Genomic DNA, 18,847 nt, shown 5'->3' with positions numbered 1-18,847 from the left:
TTCAGTCTGTCCTTCTGTCTCCATGGGGCCTTGCTTAACTTGATTTGCAAGCAGGGTTGCTACAGATGAGAGACAGTCTTTATAGTGACTGGATCATGCATATAGGATTTCCTCCATTTCATTGTTCAAGACATTAGGACCGCTTACGTAGCCTGTTGGGCTTCTTAGAACTAGCCTGCAGTTCTTTAAAAGTTTCAAGAGAAGCCAGAAATCCAAATTGCTCTGTGAAATAGCCACATTTTAAAAGTAGCAAACCAATTCAAATTTTAAACTCTGCTGGCCAACAACATGGGCCACACAAAACACACCAGTTTGTAACCTCTGATGTATACTGTATAATGCTTTTGTTCTCATCTTCTCATATGATCCTCAGACTAGGCAGCAGATACTATTATTCGCTTCATTTTACAGATGGAGAAACTGAGGCACAGAGCAGTTTAGTAGCTTGTCCAAAGTTTGAGCATCACAGCTGGAACTTGAGGTTTTTACAGTGTGCTTTTTTATCCTCATTACAAATGCATCCTTTTAGAAAGAACCTTTTCTTATCCTAAAGATAATACATATTACAAAATACAATAAAGTACAGAAAGGTCAAAACAAAGAAAAAACGACCACTAGTCCCAACATGCCAACATAAGCACTATTACTTAGTGTATTTCCTTACAGAAAAAATAATTTCCCTATTCATTCAATCAGAGGTACCGGCTGTATAGGTTAGGATCTGTGCTAGGTGCTGGGGATATTACAGTGAACAGCCATAGTTCCTGCCCTCAGAAGGCTTACAATCTAGTTCTTGTTCTTTGTTCCATTCATTCCCAACCTAGATGTGAATATCTAACGGGGCTTCTTCAAGAAGCCAAAGAGTAAATAAGCGGATAGTGCATGTCAGGTGGGCCCAAGGCCCCCAGCTGCCCAGTCCCACTTGGGCTTCCTCCCTAGAAACGAAACGAGGAGAGGATTGGACTCCTAGTGAAGGAGTTAAGATGCAGAAAGGGATAGGACTTGAGAGTACTATCAAACTCTCAATTCAAGTGGCCGAGGGCCTCGGTCTCGGCCCTCTCGTCCTCAAGGAAAGGGGTCGGGAGGGGGCAAGTGGTACGTGGCGTCCAGAAAGATGACGAGGTTCCACAGGAAGAGGCGGTCCACCACCATGGCCACAAACTGCCAGTCCTCCTTCAACTGGGGGTAGGAAGATTAAACTGTTCCTGGGCTCCAGACAACCAGGGAAGGCGGCCTCAAGGCCCTGTACCGCACCCAGGTCCTAATACCACAGCTTTGAGACAAGGGCGGGACCGCAGAATAGCAGAGAGCGAAACTGCGGGCGACGGATGTGAGTAAAGAACAAGTGGGAAGCCAGGGGGCGGGACCATGTGAGGCAAACTTCCAATCAGAAAAAAAATCGAGTTCTGGGGGTGGAGCCTAAGTTTGCCGGTGGAGCCAAGGCCACCCAGGCCTTGCCTTAGCCCACCCTCTTTGGAGTCACAGCTTCGTGGTCCTCCTGTTCCCGCAGCTGTTGAGCGGTGTAGCTGATTGAAGAAACGACCTCCCGTAGGTCGGGAGGCAGGCACACAGCCCGGCTTGGACCATCGATAAATGGCCGCAGGTCCGGGGCAGACAGTTCAGGCTGGAACGTGGAAGAGGCAAGTCTGTTTGGCCACGACCGGGGCACAAAGATGGCCTGCGTGGGTGCTCTAGGCCCCGCCCCAACTCCCTCCTCCAACGCCCATCCAGGTTTCCAAACGTGAGAGAGCCCTTCAGGTTCTCTTCAACAGCGGCGACCTCTCTAGCCTTCCGCAATTCCTCCTATTCCCTTACGCTTTAGTTCCCACCTCCCCGCACAGTGGGCAACAGAAGGGGGACTACAACTCCCATGATGCTCAACCACGACATCCTCTGAGAGCTTAGGACGCCTGCCTCCGCACAGTCTTCTGGGAACTGTAGTTCGCCCTCTCCCTTCTACGTGGGCCATGGGGAGTAGATACTACCTGTTGGGTTTGGGGAAGAGAAAATCATGTGGTGGCTTGCGGATGAAATATTCATCTGTTCCCCGACCCCAGCCACTTCCTGGAGAATCCCTGAGAGGTATAGGAGGTGGCTCCGGTATCTGGTCTCTCTCAGGTTTGGGTCTCTTCAGACCCAGATACGGAGGGAGTTTGTGGATAAAGATCTGCAGAGTAGAAGAAGAGGCGTGTTGGAGGGGGCTCTTATGCTTTCAGACCAGAAGGGAAGCCGCCAACCACCCCCACGGCACGTGCCCATTCCTGCGCATGCGTGTATGCATCCCACAGATGAAATGCAACTACACAGTCCAAGAGTCCTTAAGGGGGTTAGGAGGCATCCTGACTGGAAAGAAAAGTTCTGAGGGCTTCCACCCTGATAGTACCTAACCCTGAGAATGCTTCCTTGGGACCCACGATGGGCAGTATTGATGAAGAGAGTCTGGGATCTACGCAATGTTAATGATGGGAAGATAAAATTAATTGGGCAACATTTCAACACCCAAAGACCTTGGCACTTTGACACTCTACCAGGAGTTGTAGTTCTCCCTCAGGTCTGTGAAAGGGAAGGTTGAAAGTTGGTGGGAGTGAGGAGCGATACCTGGACAAAAAGCCAAATACTGGGATTGAGAGTTAACACAGGTTGGAGAGGAGATCTTCTTACCTGACGGACCCAAAGGGGCATTTGGTGGGTGTGGGGTGAGCGATGGTGCAGGTTGAGGACTACGATGTTAAGGATGACTGAGAAGGTGACGAGGACCATGGTAAACATGAGGTATTTGATAATGACGGGGACAGACAGGGAGGTCTCAGGCACTTTGTCTGCCAGCAGCAGCAGGAACACAGTAAGGGTCAGCAGGGCAAAGATCGAGAGCCCTATCTGCTCTACTTGGGGGACAGAGGGGAAGGCGGAAGGATTAGGCTTTGCCAGAAAGCAATCTCCCTGGCATAATCAGTGACCGTGTTTCCAGCCCACTCAAGGACAGGCTTTTGGAAGGGCCAACTGCATGCAAATAACTCCTACATTTATACCTCCAACCTGGACTGATTCCCCTAAATTCCACACTTGTATCCACCTGCCTACTTAACCTCTCCATTTGGGTGTCCAATAGACATCTCGAACTTAACATGTCCAAAACTTAATTCCCTCACCACCGACTCCCCACACAGTCTTCCTCAGGTCATAAATGACAACTCGATCTTTCCTGTGGCTCAGGCCAAATCCCTTGGAGTCATTCTCAGCTCTCCTCTCTCTCATCCCATATCCAATCCATACCAAACCCTATTGGCTCTACCTTCAACATATATCCTGAAACTGATGACTTATCCCATCTACCACTACCATCCTGGTACAAGCCACCATTACCTCAGATCTGAGTTATTACAAAGGCCTCCTCTTTGCTTCATCCTTTGCCCCCCCTGCTGACTGTTCTCAACAGAGCAGCCACATTGATCCCGTTAAAATGTAAATCAGATCAACCAAGAGCCCCAAACACAGCCCAGAATGGGGGAGGCAAGTTTGCATACATCTGGTCGTGACCCAAGAGACCAGATGAGGAAAACTGAAGCCTGGGCTCTTTCTCACAGGCTGGGGAAATCAGGCATTGGGTGCCCATCCCTACATCTTACCTCCTCCCCAGAGGGTGGCTTCTGAGCCACCCTAAAAAGAACTAAGTTCTCTGCGCTCTGGGGGAGCTTTAAGATGCTGGGGGTGGGTGACAGGGAAAGGAAAATTGCTCTAAGCTCTAAAGCACTGCTCTCCAATAGCATTTTTCATGATGATGGAAATGTTCTAAATCTGTGCCGTCCAATGCGGTAGCCACTAGCTCCATGTGGCTACTGAGCACTTAGAAGATCATGGCACTGAGGAAGAGAATTTCTTTTTTTTTTTTCTGGCCAAGCCATGAAGCTTGCGGGGTCTGAATTCCCTGACCAGGGATTGAACCACCGCCACATCAGTGAAAGCGCCACGTCCCAACCACTGGACTGCCAGGGAACAGAATTGGATGTCACGGAAATTCTGTTCCCTGAGGAAGAGAAGTTTTAGCTTTTTAACTTAATTTTTAATAGAATTAATTTTCCTTAATTTTAAGTAATTTACATTCTAATAGGCCTTTGGCTAGTGGCTACTGTAATTGACAGTGCAGCTCTAGGGCCTTGGGGATAACGGATTTAGCTAGAGAGCGATGGAGGGAAAGCAGGGATAGTTTCGGTCCTCATCAGGCCCTGTGGGATGGGGCTGGGTTGGATGTCCTCCAAAGTCCACAGAACACTTCTCTTGTCTCTTTATTCCTCATGCTTACCTGTCCCCTCTTTTTCTATGTTTCTCACCACACACTGATATCCCCACTCCTTGATGGTCTCCGGTGAGTTGTTGGATGTTGGAAGCCATCCTGGAGCCATTGCACCATGACAAAGTCATGAAGCAACGGAAGGCGAAACTGCAAGGCAGCGCCGTGCCAGGAAGGTGGACTACAGCTCTGTTGTTATGTTTTATGATAATAAATTTAAATATAGGGGCAATTTTGGGGGGATGTTGCTCCACGTGAAAGAAAAATTCCTCTAGGACTCCCCCTCCTGAAACTACCACAGAATGGGAAGTACCCACTAAAGACCCGGGGAAATGGGTAAAGAATTAAGAGCCTGGAACTAAAGGGATATTTTTATGAAAAACACCCTCTAGTATGGAGTTATGGCCATGGGCTGGAGTTCCTGATGACATAGGAAATTTATGGTTCTATTATAAAGGAAGATTAATTATAGAAAAGCAAATGCCTAGAGCAGAATTAGTTGCTAGGATAGGGAGAAAGCACTGTCTCAGTTGAAGGAAACAACGAGAAAGGGCATGCAGGGTACATTGTAAATATTTTCGTGGAACCATTGTAAAAGGTTGCCCATGCAAGAAGAGAAATAGGAACAAGTAGCTTCAACTTTTACAATTAAAATAATCATATAACTGCTTGGCTTGGTTACTAAGAAATAACCTGTGATTAATGGGAACTTGGGAAATATTTTAATAGGACATCTAGAAACTAGGGCATATTTAAAAAAAAAAATCTTTAGAGAACATTTTGAGGTTTGATTGTGCTAAGATTGTTTGGTCACATACCTGGTAATGTAATCAACTACAATATATAAACCTGTGATTGTAAACAATAAAGAAGAGAGAGAAACATGCAATGCTGATACTTTAAGAAGTGTAATAGATTTATTTCCTTCGCCGACGCTATCTATCCCTCGGGTATCCCTTGACTCGCTGGAGCTGGACTCCGGCAGTTGGATGTCGCCCTATGAAGGCGCCTGGGAGACAGAGCATCGCACTTGTCCCTGTCTGCTGTCTCTGGCGGGCGTCAAAGACCACACGCCCTAGAGAGAGCTTCACACTTGTCCCTGTCTGCTGTCTCTGGCGGGCGTCAAAGACCACACGCCCTAGAGAGAGCTTCTCACTTGTCCCCGTCTGCTGTCTCTGGCGGGCGTCAAAGACCACACGCCCTAGAGAGAGCTTCGCAGTTGTCCCTGTCTGCTGTCTCTGGCGGGCGTCAAAGACCACACGCCCTAGAGAGAGCTTCGCACTTGTCCCTGTCTGCTGTCTCTGGCGGGAATCAAAGACCACATGCCCTAGCCGGGTGCCTGCTGGTTTTGGGAGGTGTAGACATCTGGCCATAGTTCTGGCAGGCTGGGGGAACGGTATCGGGTGGTACACCCAGGCTTGGCTGCCTGTTCGCTGCGAGGAGGTTAGCAGGTCATTGTAGGGCCCCTGAGCCTTGGCAGAGCAGGAGTTGTGACTGGCTGGGACAGAAGTCCATGGTATGTGCTGCCCTGCATCCTCCTTTCGAGGAACTGTCTCAGATATAAATGAATTTTGGGTCTGACGTGGGCCCCAAACTTGGACAGAGTCAGTTCCTAGAGGGTTCTTGTGGAGGCCTGAGTTGTTATGGAGGCCTCGTCTCTTGGATAAGCCAGAGTCTTGAGTAAGGGCTGGACTCTTATGGGGGCCAGGATCTCGATTAATTCCTGAGTCTTTGTGGAAGTTAGGGTCATGGGTATGTTCTGAGCTCCTGTAAATTCCAGCATCTTGGGTAAGTCCAGGATTCGTATGGAGGTCAGAATCTTGAGTAAGGCCTTGGCTCCTGCAGACTCCAGAATCTTGGGTCAGGCCTGGATTCTTGTAGTCTCCGGAGTCTCGGGTAAGGCTTGAGCCCTTATGGAGGCGAGTGGTTTGCACAAGACCTGGGCTCTTATGGAGATCAGACTCCTGGCAAAGGACTGAGCTCTTGTTGACTGCAGAGTCTTGGGCATGGCATGGACTCTTCTGTGGCCAAGAATCTTGGGTAATGACTGGATTCTTCTGAAGGTCAGAGTCTTGGGAAAGGCTTGGATTCTTGCAGAGGTAAGGGTCTGCGGTAAGGCCTCGAAGTTCGTGGAGGCCTGGATCTTGAGCAAGGCCTGGGTTCTTGGGGAGGCCTGTGTCTCCGGTAAGGCCTGGGGTCCTTTGGAGGACAGAGCATTGGTTGAGACCTAGACTCTCATGAAGTTCTGGGGGTTGGGGCTGGTTTGGGGTTTGGGAAGTGGTGGATAACTGGGGAGGGATGGGGCCCTGGGGAGAGAGGACAGACTGAGGAGACTTGGAGGTTGGGGGAAAGGTGAGGGTTTGTATTAAGGTGGAGGGCTTCTGGTGGTTGCTGTGTTGATGAAGGACAAAGGATCTGGGAAAACAAGAGGCAGAGAAAGAGTGCATGGTGGAGGCATGGTGCATGGTGAGCTCTGGGCACTGGTCGGAGAATGGAAGCAAGGTTGAGAAGGTGCAGCATCCTTGGAGTACACCTGGAATTTGGGGTAGACTGGAGTCTGGGGATCCGTGTTTCTCTTCTCAGACTGGCAAGGATGGGAGCTACGGTGAGCGAAGGTCTTGGACTGTACAAATTTGTCTTTGGCATCATTTGGGATCTTCCATTCCATATTCCCCAACTCCACGTAACCCAGTATGGACCCTGTGGAGGGCTTGGCACTGTCCCCACTACATTGCTTCAGTGTTTGCTCAGCTGTACCAGAGCTCACCAGACCATGCCCCTCTTGGGGCCTGGAGAGGGTACCCAAGTCATTTCTGGAGTACCCAGAGTTCTGAGGGGGACACACATGGAATAAGTTCTGCTTCATGCTGCGGGCATAGTAGACCACATAGCCAGAGGAGAGGCCTTGGTCGAAGGTAGACAAGGTAGAGAGAATAGAATCTAGGATGGGGGTACGGGTGGTGGAAGGGACTGGAGTGATCGTCAGGGCCATGACCAGTGCTGGGACAGAGGTTGTGGCAGAGATCGGGACAGGGGCTGGTGTAGGGGCTAGGGCAGGAGTAGTAGCAGGGGCAGAAGTTGGGGGAGGGACCAGAGTGTTGGCATGGGTATAGGTCAGATGAGCATGGGTCAGGGTGCAGAGAGAAGTGTGGCCCAGGAATTGGGCTGAGGCATGTGAGGGGGCCCGGGCTTGGGCCTGGGCTGGGGTATGGGCTGAGGTATGCTCCGGGCCATGGACCTGGGCAGGGCTGTGCTCAGGGTTGAGGGCTGGTGAGGGGGTCTGGGCCTGGGGGGTAGTGTGCTCAGGGAGGTGGAATGTGGAGCAAGTCTGGGCCTGAGGTGGGGCGTGCACAGAGGGGTGCTTGTAGGAGAAGGTCTGGGCCTTGGCAGGAGAATGTGCAGGGAGCTGAACTGGGGGGCAGGTCTGGGCCCGGGCTGGGGCCTGGGCTGAGTCATAGTCTGGGGTCTTAGTCTTGCTCTCTTGGGGCAGGCAGAGTGGAACCACGTCCACCTTGCTTCTCCTGCGGAGCTTGGAAGATGTCTCTCACCTGGAGTTAAAGGTGGCTTGGGACTTTAAGGCTGTGAACGGAGGGGCCTCCCCAGCTCCCACTACCCCCTCCTTTCACAGTCCCTGTAGAGCCTCCGTGGAAGCCCAAGCCCGTCCACACTGAGGCGACATCCAGCAGCTCTTAGAAGCCATCTCATCATCTGTTTCTGGTATCCAGGGGTCAAGTTGGTTTGGGTGCCTGTGCACGAAGCTTGGGCGATGCTGGAAGTGGGGAGAAACTCTTGAGCACATATTCTTGGGATCCACGGAGCAGCGCATGCACATGCGATGGCTGCCTACACAGCTGGCTTCCTTGTCTGTGGGGAAAGGCGAGATGGGACAGGGCCTGGGTTCCTGTGGGGCTGAGAATCAAGACAGGGATTGAAGAAAGGGGACAGGCCCACATCCCCTGAGCCCACACTGGCGCCCACTTACCTTTGGGGAAAATACGGTTGAAACCTGCCCGCAAGAATCTCTTCAGATGCATCCGGAGCTGAGGGAAGCAAGGGAGGGGGGAATTCGGGATCAGGGTGAGCCCTGAAATCCAACCCTTGTCTGGCCACACCGCAGCAGCCCTCCCATGTCAGCCCCTTCAAGATCCCAGGTCTCCCCCAACCCCACTGCCAAGATCCTGCCCTCACCCGAGTCACCACTTTGATCCCCACGTTGAGCAAGATGAAGCTGACCAAGATCAGAAGAATTGAGTCTCTTAAGTCCTGCCATTTCCTGGGGGTGGTGCCAGAGCACGGCTGGGGTAGTTAATGGGTTCGCTCATCCATGGCCGGGGGTCCCAGGACTGCCTGAGTCCCTTGGCCTCCATATATATACTGGGAGCCAGAGTGAGTCATAATGGGGCAAGGGGTGGTGTCACAGTGAGGCAGGGGGATGAAAAGCAGGGACCAGCGTGGCATTCCCTGGTTACCAGGGTCAGGTAAGCTGAGCCTGGTCAAACAGGGCCCGGAGGCTGGCATTCCTCCCCTCGAGCGGTGAAACATTCGCTCACCGCCCGCTGACTCACTTGTTCAAATGACACATTCCAACTCTTGGCCCCTCCTGAGACTATTAAGACCTTGGCCTCAGAGCCCTGCGGAAGGACTGGTTGGAGTCCAGATCCTCAGCCTTCTTCATGCCCTTCACTGGGCGTGGAGCTGGACCGGCCCAGATGTGGAACCTCCCAGTTTGGAAGCAGCTTCTTGTATGAACCTCTTTGTCAACAGGGACAACTGAGACAAAGAGGAGGTGCCCAGAGACCAGTGGTTTGGAGTCTGCAGCTGCAGGTCTACTTAGTGCATGGTATCGGACCAGGAGGGGCCTGCTGGCAGGACTGTGGCCACTAAACCAAGGGGACCCTCAGGCCCAGAAGGGGACACTGGCTTCTTATTGCAGGAAGCCAAGGGCAGGGAACAAGGCTGGCAGGAGTGGTGCTTCCAAGCCACAGACCACCAATGTTTCCTGGACTCTGGTGCTCTTTATCCCTCTCTCCATGGCCAGCCGCCCCCCGACCCTGCCCCCATTTGCTGCTGGCCAGTTCATTTTCCCAGTCTGGCTTCAATGCAGGGAGGGCCTCGAGGCCGAGGTGGAAGGTAGCAGCGAGTTGGCCCGCGCTTGGCTTCCTGCACTTGCTGCTTCAGCTCCAGGCTGTCATACACCTGGTAGTTGGCATTTCCCCCCGGGTTCCCGTGGAGTGGCATGAAGGTGGGCTGGGGTGGAGGGTGCTCAGTAGCCTGGACGTCTGGCAGAGTCTGGAAGGGGCGGAGGAGCAGCGCTGAGCTGGGATCTGAGGCCCACTGGTAGAGGCCTCGGCCAGCACCGTGAGGGAGGCGGAGGCGGCCAGAGGGTGCCGCACAGGCAGCATCTCTGCCCATTCAGCTATCGGCGCCACACCTCGTGGGGATCCCGGGAGTAGTGCAAGTGTCCCGTGGAGGGGCGCAGGCTGTGGTTGGTCTGGCTGTGAGTACAGCTGTGGAGGCTCCGTCCTTGGGCTGGGGGGGATTTGGGCTGCCAGGCTTTGGGCCGGCAGCTCCGAGGCACCAGAGCGGATGGAGGCTCAGAGGCATCCAGACCACGCTGCCGCTGATCCCAGGAGTCATACGGGAGATGGCCCCTTGAGGGGTAAGTGCTGTGCACCACAGGGACCCACGAGCGGTTAGGGGGCAGCCGTCGGGGAAGTGGTGGAGAAGAGGTCCACTCGTCAATGTCCATGTTGCCCCAGATGCGGGATGGTGAGCAGGGGGCCCCGAAGGACTGCAGCCTTAGCTCGGACTTGGTCTCCACACGCTTGGGCATGCGGTGCAGCTCGGGCGACACGTAGACAGGGTGGTGGTAGGCTGGCCAGGATCCCACCTTGGTGACCCCAGAGGCCCATGTTGGAGGGCAGGCCCATCTGCTGGTAGAGCCCTCCCCAGCACCCCCAAGGGAACTTGGGTTGTGGGAAGGAAAGGTCGTCCTCCTCCTCCAGGTAAGAGTCCAGGTCCTCCCAATCAAAGGAGGGTATCAGCCGCAGCTGTGACATCCCGTGGCTGCGATGCAGCCTACAGAAGCCTGAGCGGCTGTAGGGGAACTGTCTGTGGATCTTCGGCCTCCGCTGGTGGCTACATGGGCGGCGGCTGCAGCTGCAGCTACAGTTGCGGAGATGATGGTAGGAGGACGAAGAGTAGCAAGTGGGCCGGGCCATTCTCACTTCCACAGGGTCCAGGGTGCAGTGCATGTGGATGTCTTGGGCCTTGGCTGGAGGATGTTTGGGGGAACTTTCACAAGCCTGCGAGATTTCATCTGGGGCAGGTGAGAGTCCATGAGCACAGGGCAACTGTCAGAAGAGTTCAGGGTTGGGAACCTGGGGACCTGGGTTTCTAGGGCCCAGGGAATGGCAGGGTCGGGTTGCCCCCTACCTGTCTTCTGTACTTACTTTTCTGATTAATCCAATACATGGACTTTTCTAAGGCTTTCTGGAGCCCATGCCATATCTGGCGTGGGGTGGGGTGGGGTGGGTGAAAATGAAGGCCAGGCTCTCTACCTTCACCCCCATTCCAAGCCAAGAACATTGCTGCAGACGGTGGTGCAGGCTGCAGCTGGTTCCCACCCTCAGCCCTCTTCACCCCTACTGGTGATCCCCAACCATCATTGACCATAGTTGCCAAGCTGATCCCAATGCTGACAAGAATGACAAGGCCCAGCAGCAGGAGTAGGAAGTCCTCCGCATTCTGGGTACTTTCTTGGTATTGATGGCAGCACCCCAGGTTGTCATAACAGAGCCAGTTTTCCATGGTGAGTGGGGGGTCCTAGGGCCACCTTGACCACGGAACGCCCCCGGCCCACCGGCTCTGACCCACACTGCACTCATGCCAGGACCTGGGGACACCCACCAACAGGTGAGGGAGCATGGTCATAATGAGGCATGTTGCAGGGAGTCAAAATGCAGAGGGGTCCAATCTTTCATCCACTTAGCTGGCCCTTTATGTGGCAGTCTCTGCCCTCGGCTCCCACTACATGGAGCCTTGTCCCCAGAGTTCTGTCTGTCCTTCTGTCTCCATGGGGCCTTGCTTAACTTGATTTGCAAGCAGGGTTGCTACAGATGAGAGACAGTCTTCATAGTGACTGGATCATGCATATAGGATTTCCTCCATTTCATTGTTCAAGACATTAGGACCGCTTACGTAGCCTGTTGGGCTTCTTAGAACTAGCCTGCAGTTCTTAAAAAGTTTCAAGAGAAGCCAGAAATCCAAATTGCTCTGTGAAATAGCCACATTTTAAAAGTAGCAAACCAATTCAAATTTTAAACTCTGCTGGCCAACAACATGGGCCACACAAAACACACCAGTTTGTAACCTCTGATGTATACTGTATAATGCTTTTGTTCTCATCTTCTCATATGATCCTCAGACTAGGCAGCAGATACTATTATTTGTTTCATTTTACAGATGGAGAAACTGAGGCACAGAATAGTTTAGTAGCTTGTCCAAAGTCTGAGCACCAAAGCTGGAACTTGAGGTTTTTACAGTGTGCTTTTTTACCCTCATTATAAATGCATCCGTTTACAAATAACCTTTTCTTATCCTAAAGATAATACATATTACGAAATACAATAACCTACAGAAAGGTCAAAACAAAGAAAAAATGACCACTAGTCCCAACATGCAGTCATAAGCCCTATTACTTAGTGTATTTCCTTATAGAAAAAAAAATTTCCCTATTCATTCAATCAGAGGTAACGGCTGTATAGGTTAGGATCTGTGCTCGGTGCTGGGGATATTACAGTGGACAGCCATAGTTCCTGCCCTCAGAAGGCTTACAATCTAGTTCTTGTTCTTTGTTCCATTCATTGCCAACCTAGATGTGAATATCCAATGGGGCTTCTTCAAGAAGCCAAAGAGTAAATAAGCGGATAGTTCATTTCACGTGGGCCCAAGGCCCCCAGCTGCCCAGTCCCACTTGGGCTTCCTCCCTAGAAACGAAATGAGGAGAGGATTGGACTCCTAGTGAAGGAGTTAAGATGCAGAAAGGGATAGGACTTGAGAGTACTATCAAACTCTCAATTCAAGTGGCCGAGGACCTCGGTCTCGGCCCTCTCGTCCTCAAGGAAAGGGGTCCGGAGGGGGCAAGTGGTACGTGGCGTCCAGAAAGATAACGAGGGTCCACAGGAAGAGGCATTCCGCCACCATGGCCACAAACTGCCAGTCCTGCTTCAGCTGGGCGTAGGACGATTAAACTGTTCCTGAGCTCCAGACCCCCAGAGAAGGCGGCCTCAAGGCCCTGTACTGCACCCAGGTTCTCCTACCATGGCTTTGAACCAAGGGCGGGCCCACAGAATAGCAGAGTGTGAAACTGCGGGCGACGGATGTGAGTAAAGAACAGGTCGGCTGCTTCCCACTACCTATCTACCTTACGTTTGGTTGTATATATATGTCCATGCCTCTCTCTCACTTTGTCACAGCTTACCCTTCCACCTCTCCATATCCTCAAGTCCATTCTCAAGTAGGTCTGTGTCTTTATTCCTGTTTTACACGTGGGTTCTTCATAAGCTTTTTTTTTTAAATTCCATATATATGTGATAGCATACGGTATTTGTCTTTCTCTTTCTGGCTTATTTCACTCTGTATGTAAGCTTTTTACATTCATCATCTCATTTACTCTTACAATATCCTCCATTAGGTGATAACCTGTATTAATAATGTTATTTGCAGATAAAGAAATTGCACCTTAGAGATATTAAATACCTTCAAATGTTTCTGGCTACAAAAACTTAAAATTGCAACAACAACAGCAAAAAAAAAAATCTAAGAGACTAAGTTAGGACTCAAACACAGGTGTCCAAGGCTTATAATCACTACAGTATTCTGTATGATAAGCAAGCAATTGGGGAAGAACTGGATCAAACACTTTCTGTATGAACTGAGGCAAGTCACTCTACATCTAAACACTGGGGACAATAGTATCTGCTGTCATTTTTCTCACAAATGCCACAAAGAACAAATTTAAGACTGCTGCTTTGAAAGCATCTGGTGAAGGAAAGAATACGTAATGTTTTAGATAACCATTATTTTCATCCAATTAACTTTTCAAGTAACTTTATTTGCTCACTGAAATTGAAGTACTTCAAGGACAATCAAAAAGGTCTTACCTAAAACCACAATCAGCAGTTTCTGGAATGCATCTGTCATAGCCTTCTGAATAGCAAGCTTCTGGGTTACCTTCCTTTCCATAAGGAATGATAATGACCCTAAATCCAACCAAAACAGATGAATTTTAAGTGTCTGTCTGAATAACTGATTTCTAGGTTATGTGTTTAAAACTAAAAATGCATCTGTGATTCTTAGATCATTATCTTAGTGATTAAGGGCAGGCACAACACTGGGGTACGGGTGAATGTCTCTGTTGTAGGTATACCCTGGCATGGCACATTTTTACTGCTCAGATCTATTCTGGAAGTTCCTAAAATACTCGATCGGAAATGCAAACCAAGAACATGGCACAAATCTCATACTACTCACAGATTTCAAATGGACAAGCTGAGGCTGCACTGCTACAGACCCTGCTCTCCTGTGCGTAAAGGGCTTGATTCATACACTGAGATAGATTTGGTGATAGTGCAGATGATCTGGCCGCTCCTCAACCATCACCCACTCAGGTGGATGGTGGAGCCTCCTCCACTCCATTCACTAACAGCCCTGCCTCTGAGTTAAAACCCTAAGCCCAAGTGCCATGGATTCTAGGAAGAAACTCACTACCAATCAGAATCCCCTTTCTAGGGATCTACATTTACTTTTTCTGCTCAGGCCCTTCTATAGGAGGCAAAGGACTGAATATATACACAAGAGTTTATTTCAATCTTTAGACAATGATTTTGTTGGGATAACTGAAGGCCAGAAGACATCTGTATTTAAAGGAATATTTTAGCACATAACAATTAACAACAAAAAAAAAAACTAACTAATTTTCCATCCTCCTAAGCTTCTTGGCAGGCAGTCAGTTCTAAAATTCTAAAGTTTAAGGTGCTGTCAGGTATTGCCTAAGATAAAAACCTATATTGTCAGGCAGAAAAAATCTGCCCAGGGCTTTAGTGGCTTAGACAAGTTGATGATGTATCTGAAAAGGTGAGTTTCAGAAAGAAAGGAAAAAAGAGAAATCCCACTCCCTCACCTCCCCACACACAAACATACTGGAAAACAGACCTTCCTCCAACTTATGCAAAGGTTCCTCAGCCATGACAACTCCGGGACTCCTGCACTCATGGGAGGGCAACACCACCTCGAAAGCACAGAAGATCTTCAGGCTTTGCTTCTGAAGTGGTGTCACAATATCTTCATTTTCCCTTTCTTCAAGGTTAGAAAGATCCTGAAGCTGTTAGGATTATGAATTAAACGCTAGACTTCAAAATATCCTGTTGTTAGAAATAAAAACGAAACTCCAGCAATCCCAGGTAAAAGTTTAGGTATGCAATAGCTTCAAAATCAAGTGAGACTTGCAAATGAATGACTAGATATGGACAACTATTTTTTATTATATACCATACAAATACTGGAGAAAATTATGGACACCACCATCCAAGTCATTGAGATTATCACTAATTCTAGGTGGCAGGCCAATGCTCACATACTTCCATGTGGAAGGCTCTCACATCTCCTCCTCATAGCCCTGTTCTATTCTTCTCTCTAAAGTCTAGGAGTTCAATGTTGAAAGGAGTCTGGTGAGTCAAAGAAAATCTACAGTTTACCTTGATGATCCTTTTTGACCACCCATTGAAACCAAAGTAGTGATTTGCCAATTCTTGGCATCTGGAGCTGTTTAGGGCCAGCGTATTATGTTGAACCGCCTTATGTCTGGCGCCAAGACGAACCTAAAGACATAAAAGTCCTAAAAATATCACAATCCTACATAGAGACTTATTTTGGATATACCTGAGATTTACCAATAACAATTTCATAGAGTGGTTGTGAAGATTAAGTAGGACATTTTAAGCAATGAGCTCACAGTCAGCCCTAAATAAATGTTATTTTTTTTAAGTCAGTACTTTTCTGCATCATTTCCAGGGCCCCTGATTAACCGGAAGGTTCCCTGACCTCTGGTGGTGAAAGTGATGATGAAAACAACCAAGGAAGCCCAGCAGAAGCCTATTATGGGGCTGGGAGTAAGCAAAGGAAGTGAACTGTTTTACTCCTCTCATCCTGTAGCTCCTGCTTGAGAATATGACCTGAAGAGGAGGTAAGATGGACCTGCCACTGAATCAGGACCTTAATCTGTAGCACCCCCTCCCCAAGTTACTAACCCCTGTTAGAAGAGGGAATACCTATACCTCTATAAATGTAAATAAAGCAACCAAAAGAATTAGGGGTTCATCTGCATTAACAAGCTTCTTTGAGAGTGCAAATATTTCCAGTCTTAACTCTCTAAATAACTTACATATTACTGTGGATTTTTTACATCACTAGTTCTTTCTTAAATATCTATTTCCACTTTGAACAGGGTGTAGTATATAAATATAGTCATAAAAATTCAAATAATACAAATAAAGTCAAAGCATTGTTAATTCTTTATTGATTGGTTTGTGCATCTTCCTCTGTCACTAGTTTATGAGCTCCTTAAGTGCTTGAAGGAACCATATATTATTCTTTCCTTGTTACCAGAAGCAAGCATAGATCTTGGCATATAATAGAGGAGTGATGGTCTGTTGACTGAGTGAATGAATGAGTACATAAGAAAATGAAATTACTTTCTCCAACTGAAGCTGCCTGCTGGGAAGGAGAAATGAAGACTAATTTTTAAATGTTGAGTGTCGCATGAGAGGCTAGGCCCTGTACGGTGAGTCATAATGGAGCTGTCCTGGACAATTAGGAAGCTTCAGAAGGGCTCTGAGCCCCTGGTAGTAGAGACAGTTGACATCTGGGATAACCTTGCCACAGTTCTTGCTGGCAAACATCTCCCTTCGTGCTACTGAGAAAAACTCAGATACATTAGGCCTTTCCTTCATTTTATTTTAAGATGTTATTCACTTTTCTGTATTTATAAAAATACAGGGGAAAAAAGATAAGAATTATGTATACATGCCATGAATAAAGGAACACATAATTGGAACTTCCCTGCTGGTGCAGTGGTTAAGACACTGTGCTCCCAATGCAGGGAGCCCGGGTTCGATCCCTGGTGAGGGAACTAGGTCTCACATGCATGTATCAAGTAAGAGTTCACACGCCACACTTAAGGAACCTGCAAGCCGCAACTAAAGGAGCCTGCCTGCTGCAACTGGGGAGCCCTTGAGCCGCAACTAAGGAGCCAACCGGCTGCAACTAAGACCCGGTGCAACCAAATAAATAAATAATTAAAATTTAAAAAGAACACATAATTAAAGTAGATAACAATATTGGGGGTGTGGGTAGTAAACTAAGGCTCTGCATTAACAAAAGAAATCTAGGGCTTTCCTGGTGGCACGGTGTTTGAGATTCCGCCTGCCGATGCAGGGGACACAGGTTAGTGTCCCGGTTCAGGAAGATCACACATGCCGCAGAGTGGCTGGGCCCATGAGCCATGGCTGCTGTGTCTGCGCGTTCGGAGTGTGTGCTGCGCAACGGGAGAGGCCACAACAGTGAGAGGCCCACATACCTCAAAAAAAAAAAAAAAGAAAATCAGAAGGTGCAAAACTGTTTACTATCCCAGACTCCTATCTTCCGTCTTACAATACTGTAACTGACACTTCAGAGAATCAAAGTTCGCACCATGTAGAATTTTTCCGACCAGTACAAAACACTGGCTCAAGGGCAAGTTCGAACTGGCTATTAATTCAGTTCAGCAAACATTTCCTGAGGCCAGGCCCTGTGTTAGCAGCACTAAACTCAAAGAGGAAGCATGCCATCGCTACTTTCAAGAAACTTAGATTCTAGCAAGACAGGCAAAGCACAAATGAAAAATAACAAGAAATACCTTTCATCTGCCGAAAGGCATGAGCTGCCCTCAAAAGAAGAACACAAGTTCACTGTGCAGAGATGATAGGGAGAGCACAGGGGAGTTTATCAGAGAGAATGCACAAGTCACCAAGAAAGGAAAAAGCACATGATACACTCCAGGTGTGTCAGAGAAGGAGGGAAAGGAGCTAAGAATGCCCTCCAATGCCACAAGAAGTGAGGGCTTTATTCCATAGCAATGGAGCATGATGGGAGGTGTTTAAATAAAGAAGGAACCTATCGGGCAGTGCAGTGGTTGGGAATCCGCGCTTCCTCCATGGCGGAAAGGGGTGGGGGGAGGGTTTGATCCCTGGTCGGGAACTAAGATCCCACAGGCGGAATGGTGTGGTCAAAAAAAAAAAAAAAAGAAGGAACCTATCATGTAGAAGTCCTGTGAACAACTGGTGATAAGCAGGCATTGCCATTAATAATAGACCACTAAGCAGTCCAAGTAATAGAGATTGAGAATTCAAGCACAGCCTCTCCTGAGCTATACCACTCATAATGCAGGGAGCAGCAATCCTGGGCAAAGAAGACCTAAGATTCTCTGACCTGACAGTCACAACATTGCTCCGGCGGACCATGCTTGCAGACCTCCCACCACCATGTCTGTTGGTTCCGAGACTGCTCTTCTTGCGTGTTCCCAACCTCGCTCACTCTCCCCACTTTCTACTTCACCAAACGGCCCCAAGGTACAGGTCTCCTCCATCCTTCCAAAGCTCAATTTATGCCACTTCGCTTTTAAGAAAGACCCACGTTAGCACCTGTTTTCCCTACCAAAAGAAATCCAAAGAGGTATCTGTTTTCACAAAAAAGGGGGGAAAATGAGAACAGTGCCCGGCACATGTTGTGCAGCAGCCCATACAGAGGCAATTCACACTGTGCGCTGCAAAAGCGGGTGCAAGGGGCACCATCCAGCTCCTTCCTGGGAACCACACTCAGCACCTCAGCATCAAGCCACCATAGCTTTTTTTTTTTTTTTTTTGTGGTACGCGGGCCTCTCACTGTTGTGGCCTCTCCCGTTGCGGAGCACAGGCTCCGGATGCGCAGGTTCAGCAGCCATGGCTCACGGGCCCAGCCGCTCCGCGGCATATGGGATCCTCCCAGACCAGGGCACGAACCCGTATCCCCTGCATCGGCAGGCGGACTCTCAACCACTGCGCCACCAGGGAGGCCCGCCACCATAGCTTTGAACTGTCACTGAGCTTCTGTACTTTAGCTCAATTTATTTTGTGCATCCGTTAGCAAGATGTGTCCTATGGTCACTGCTTCTTCGCTTTATGCCACTTCGGCTTATGAAAGGTTTCATGGGAACGCTCTGCTTTCAGTCATTGGGGGAAACCCATACTTATTGTCCTCCCACCTCCCTCCAGCCTACACATCCACTCTTGGCCTGGCCTTTCCAGCTTTGAAAAGACAACCTGGCTCCGCCCTCTACCGCCTATATACTGCAGTGAAAGATGAGGGGAGAAGCTGACAGGCAGACAAAAGGCAGCATCAGTGAGTGAGGCCTGACGACAGACAACGGAAGAGTTCCAGGCCCCTTCAACTTTTGAGATGTTTGGTATAATAAAAAATGTAGAA

At 49.2% G+C, this 18,847-nt stretch overlaps 1 protein-coding gene and 1 pseudogene across 2 annotated transcripts; both read right to left on the bottom strand.

Moving 5' to 3' along the window:
* Positions 1 to 1,065: 1,065 nt before the first annotated feature.
* On the bottom strand, positions 1,066 to 8,963 carry LOC307067903 (acetylcholine receptor subunit beta-like; the record flags this gene model as incomplete). Its single annotated transcript, XM_079725531.1, has 6 exons — positions 1,066 to 1,179; positions 1,484 to 1,646; positions 1,986 to 2,167; positions 2,662 to 2,885; positions 8,136 to 8,152; positions 8,905 to 8,963. 6 exons carry the CDS (start codon positions 8,961 to 8,963, stop codon positions 1,066 to 1,068), a joined length of 759 nt encoding a protein of 252 aa, XP_079581657.1.
* A 249-nt stretch (positions 8,964 to 9,212) lies between these two features.
* LOC307067902 (uncharacterized protein SPEM2-like) lies at positions 9,213 to 11,098 on the bottom strand (annotated as a pseudogene). Its single transcript has 2 exons — positions 10,849 to 11,098; positions 9,213 to 10,607 (listed from the first exon to the last, which is right to left on the bottom strand). The product of its transcript is annotated as an uncharacterized protein SPEM2-like (transcript).
* Between the last annotated feature and the right edge of the window lie 7,749 nt (positions 11,099 to 18,847).

The sequence above is a fragment of the Hyperoodon ampullatus genome, assembly GCF_949752795.1.
Source record: "Hyperoodon ampullatus genome assembly, chromosome: 19".
In the NCBI taxonomy this organism is placed as follows: domain Eukaryota; kingdom Metazoa; phylum Chordata; class Mammalia; order Artiodactyla; family Ziphiidae; genus Hyperoodon; species Hyperoodon ampullatus.
The sequence above is the reverse complement of the archived record's forward strand: the minus strand, read 5'-3'. Positions and strand labels throughout refer to the sequence as shown.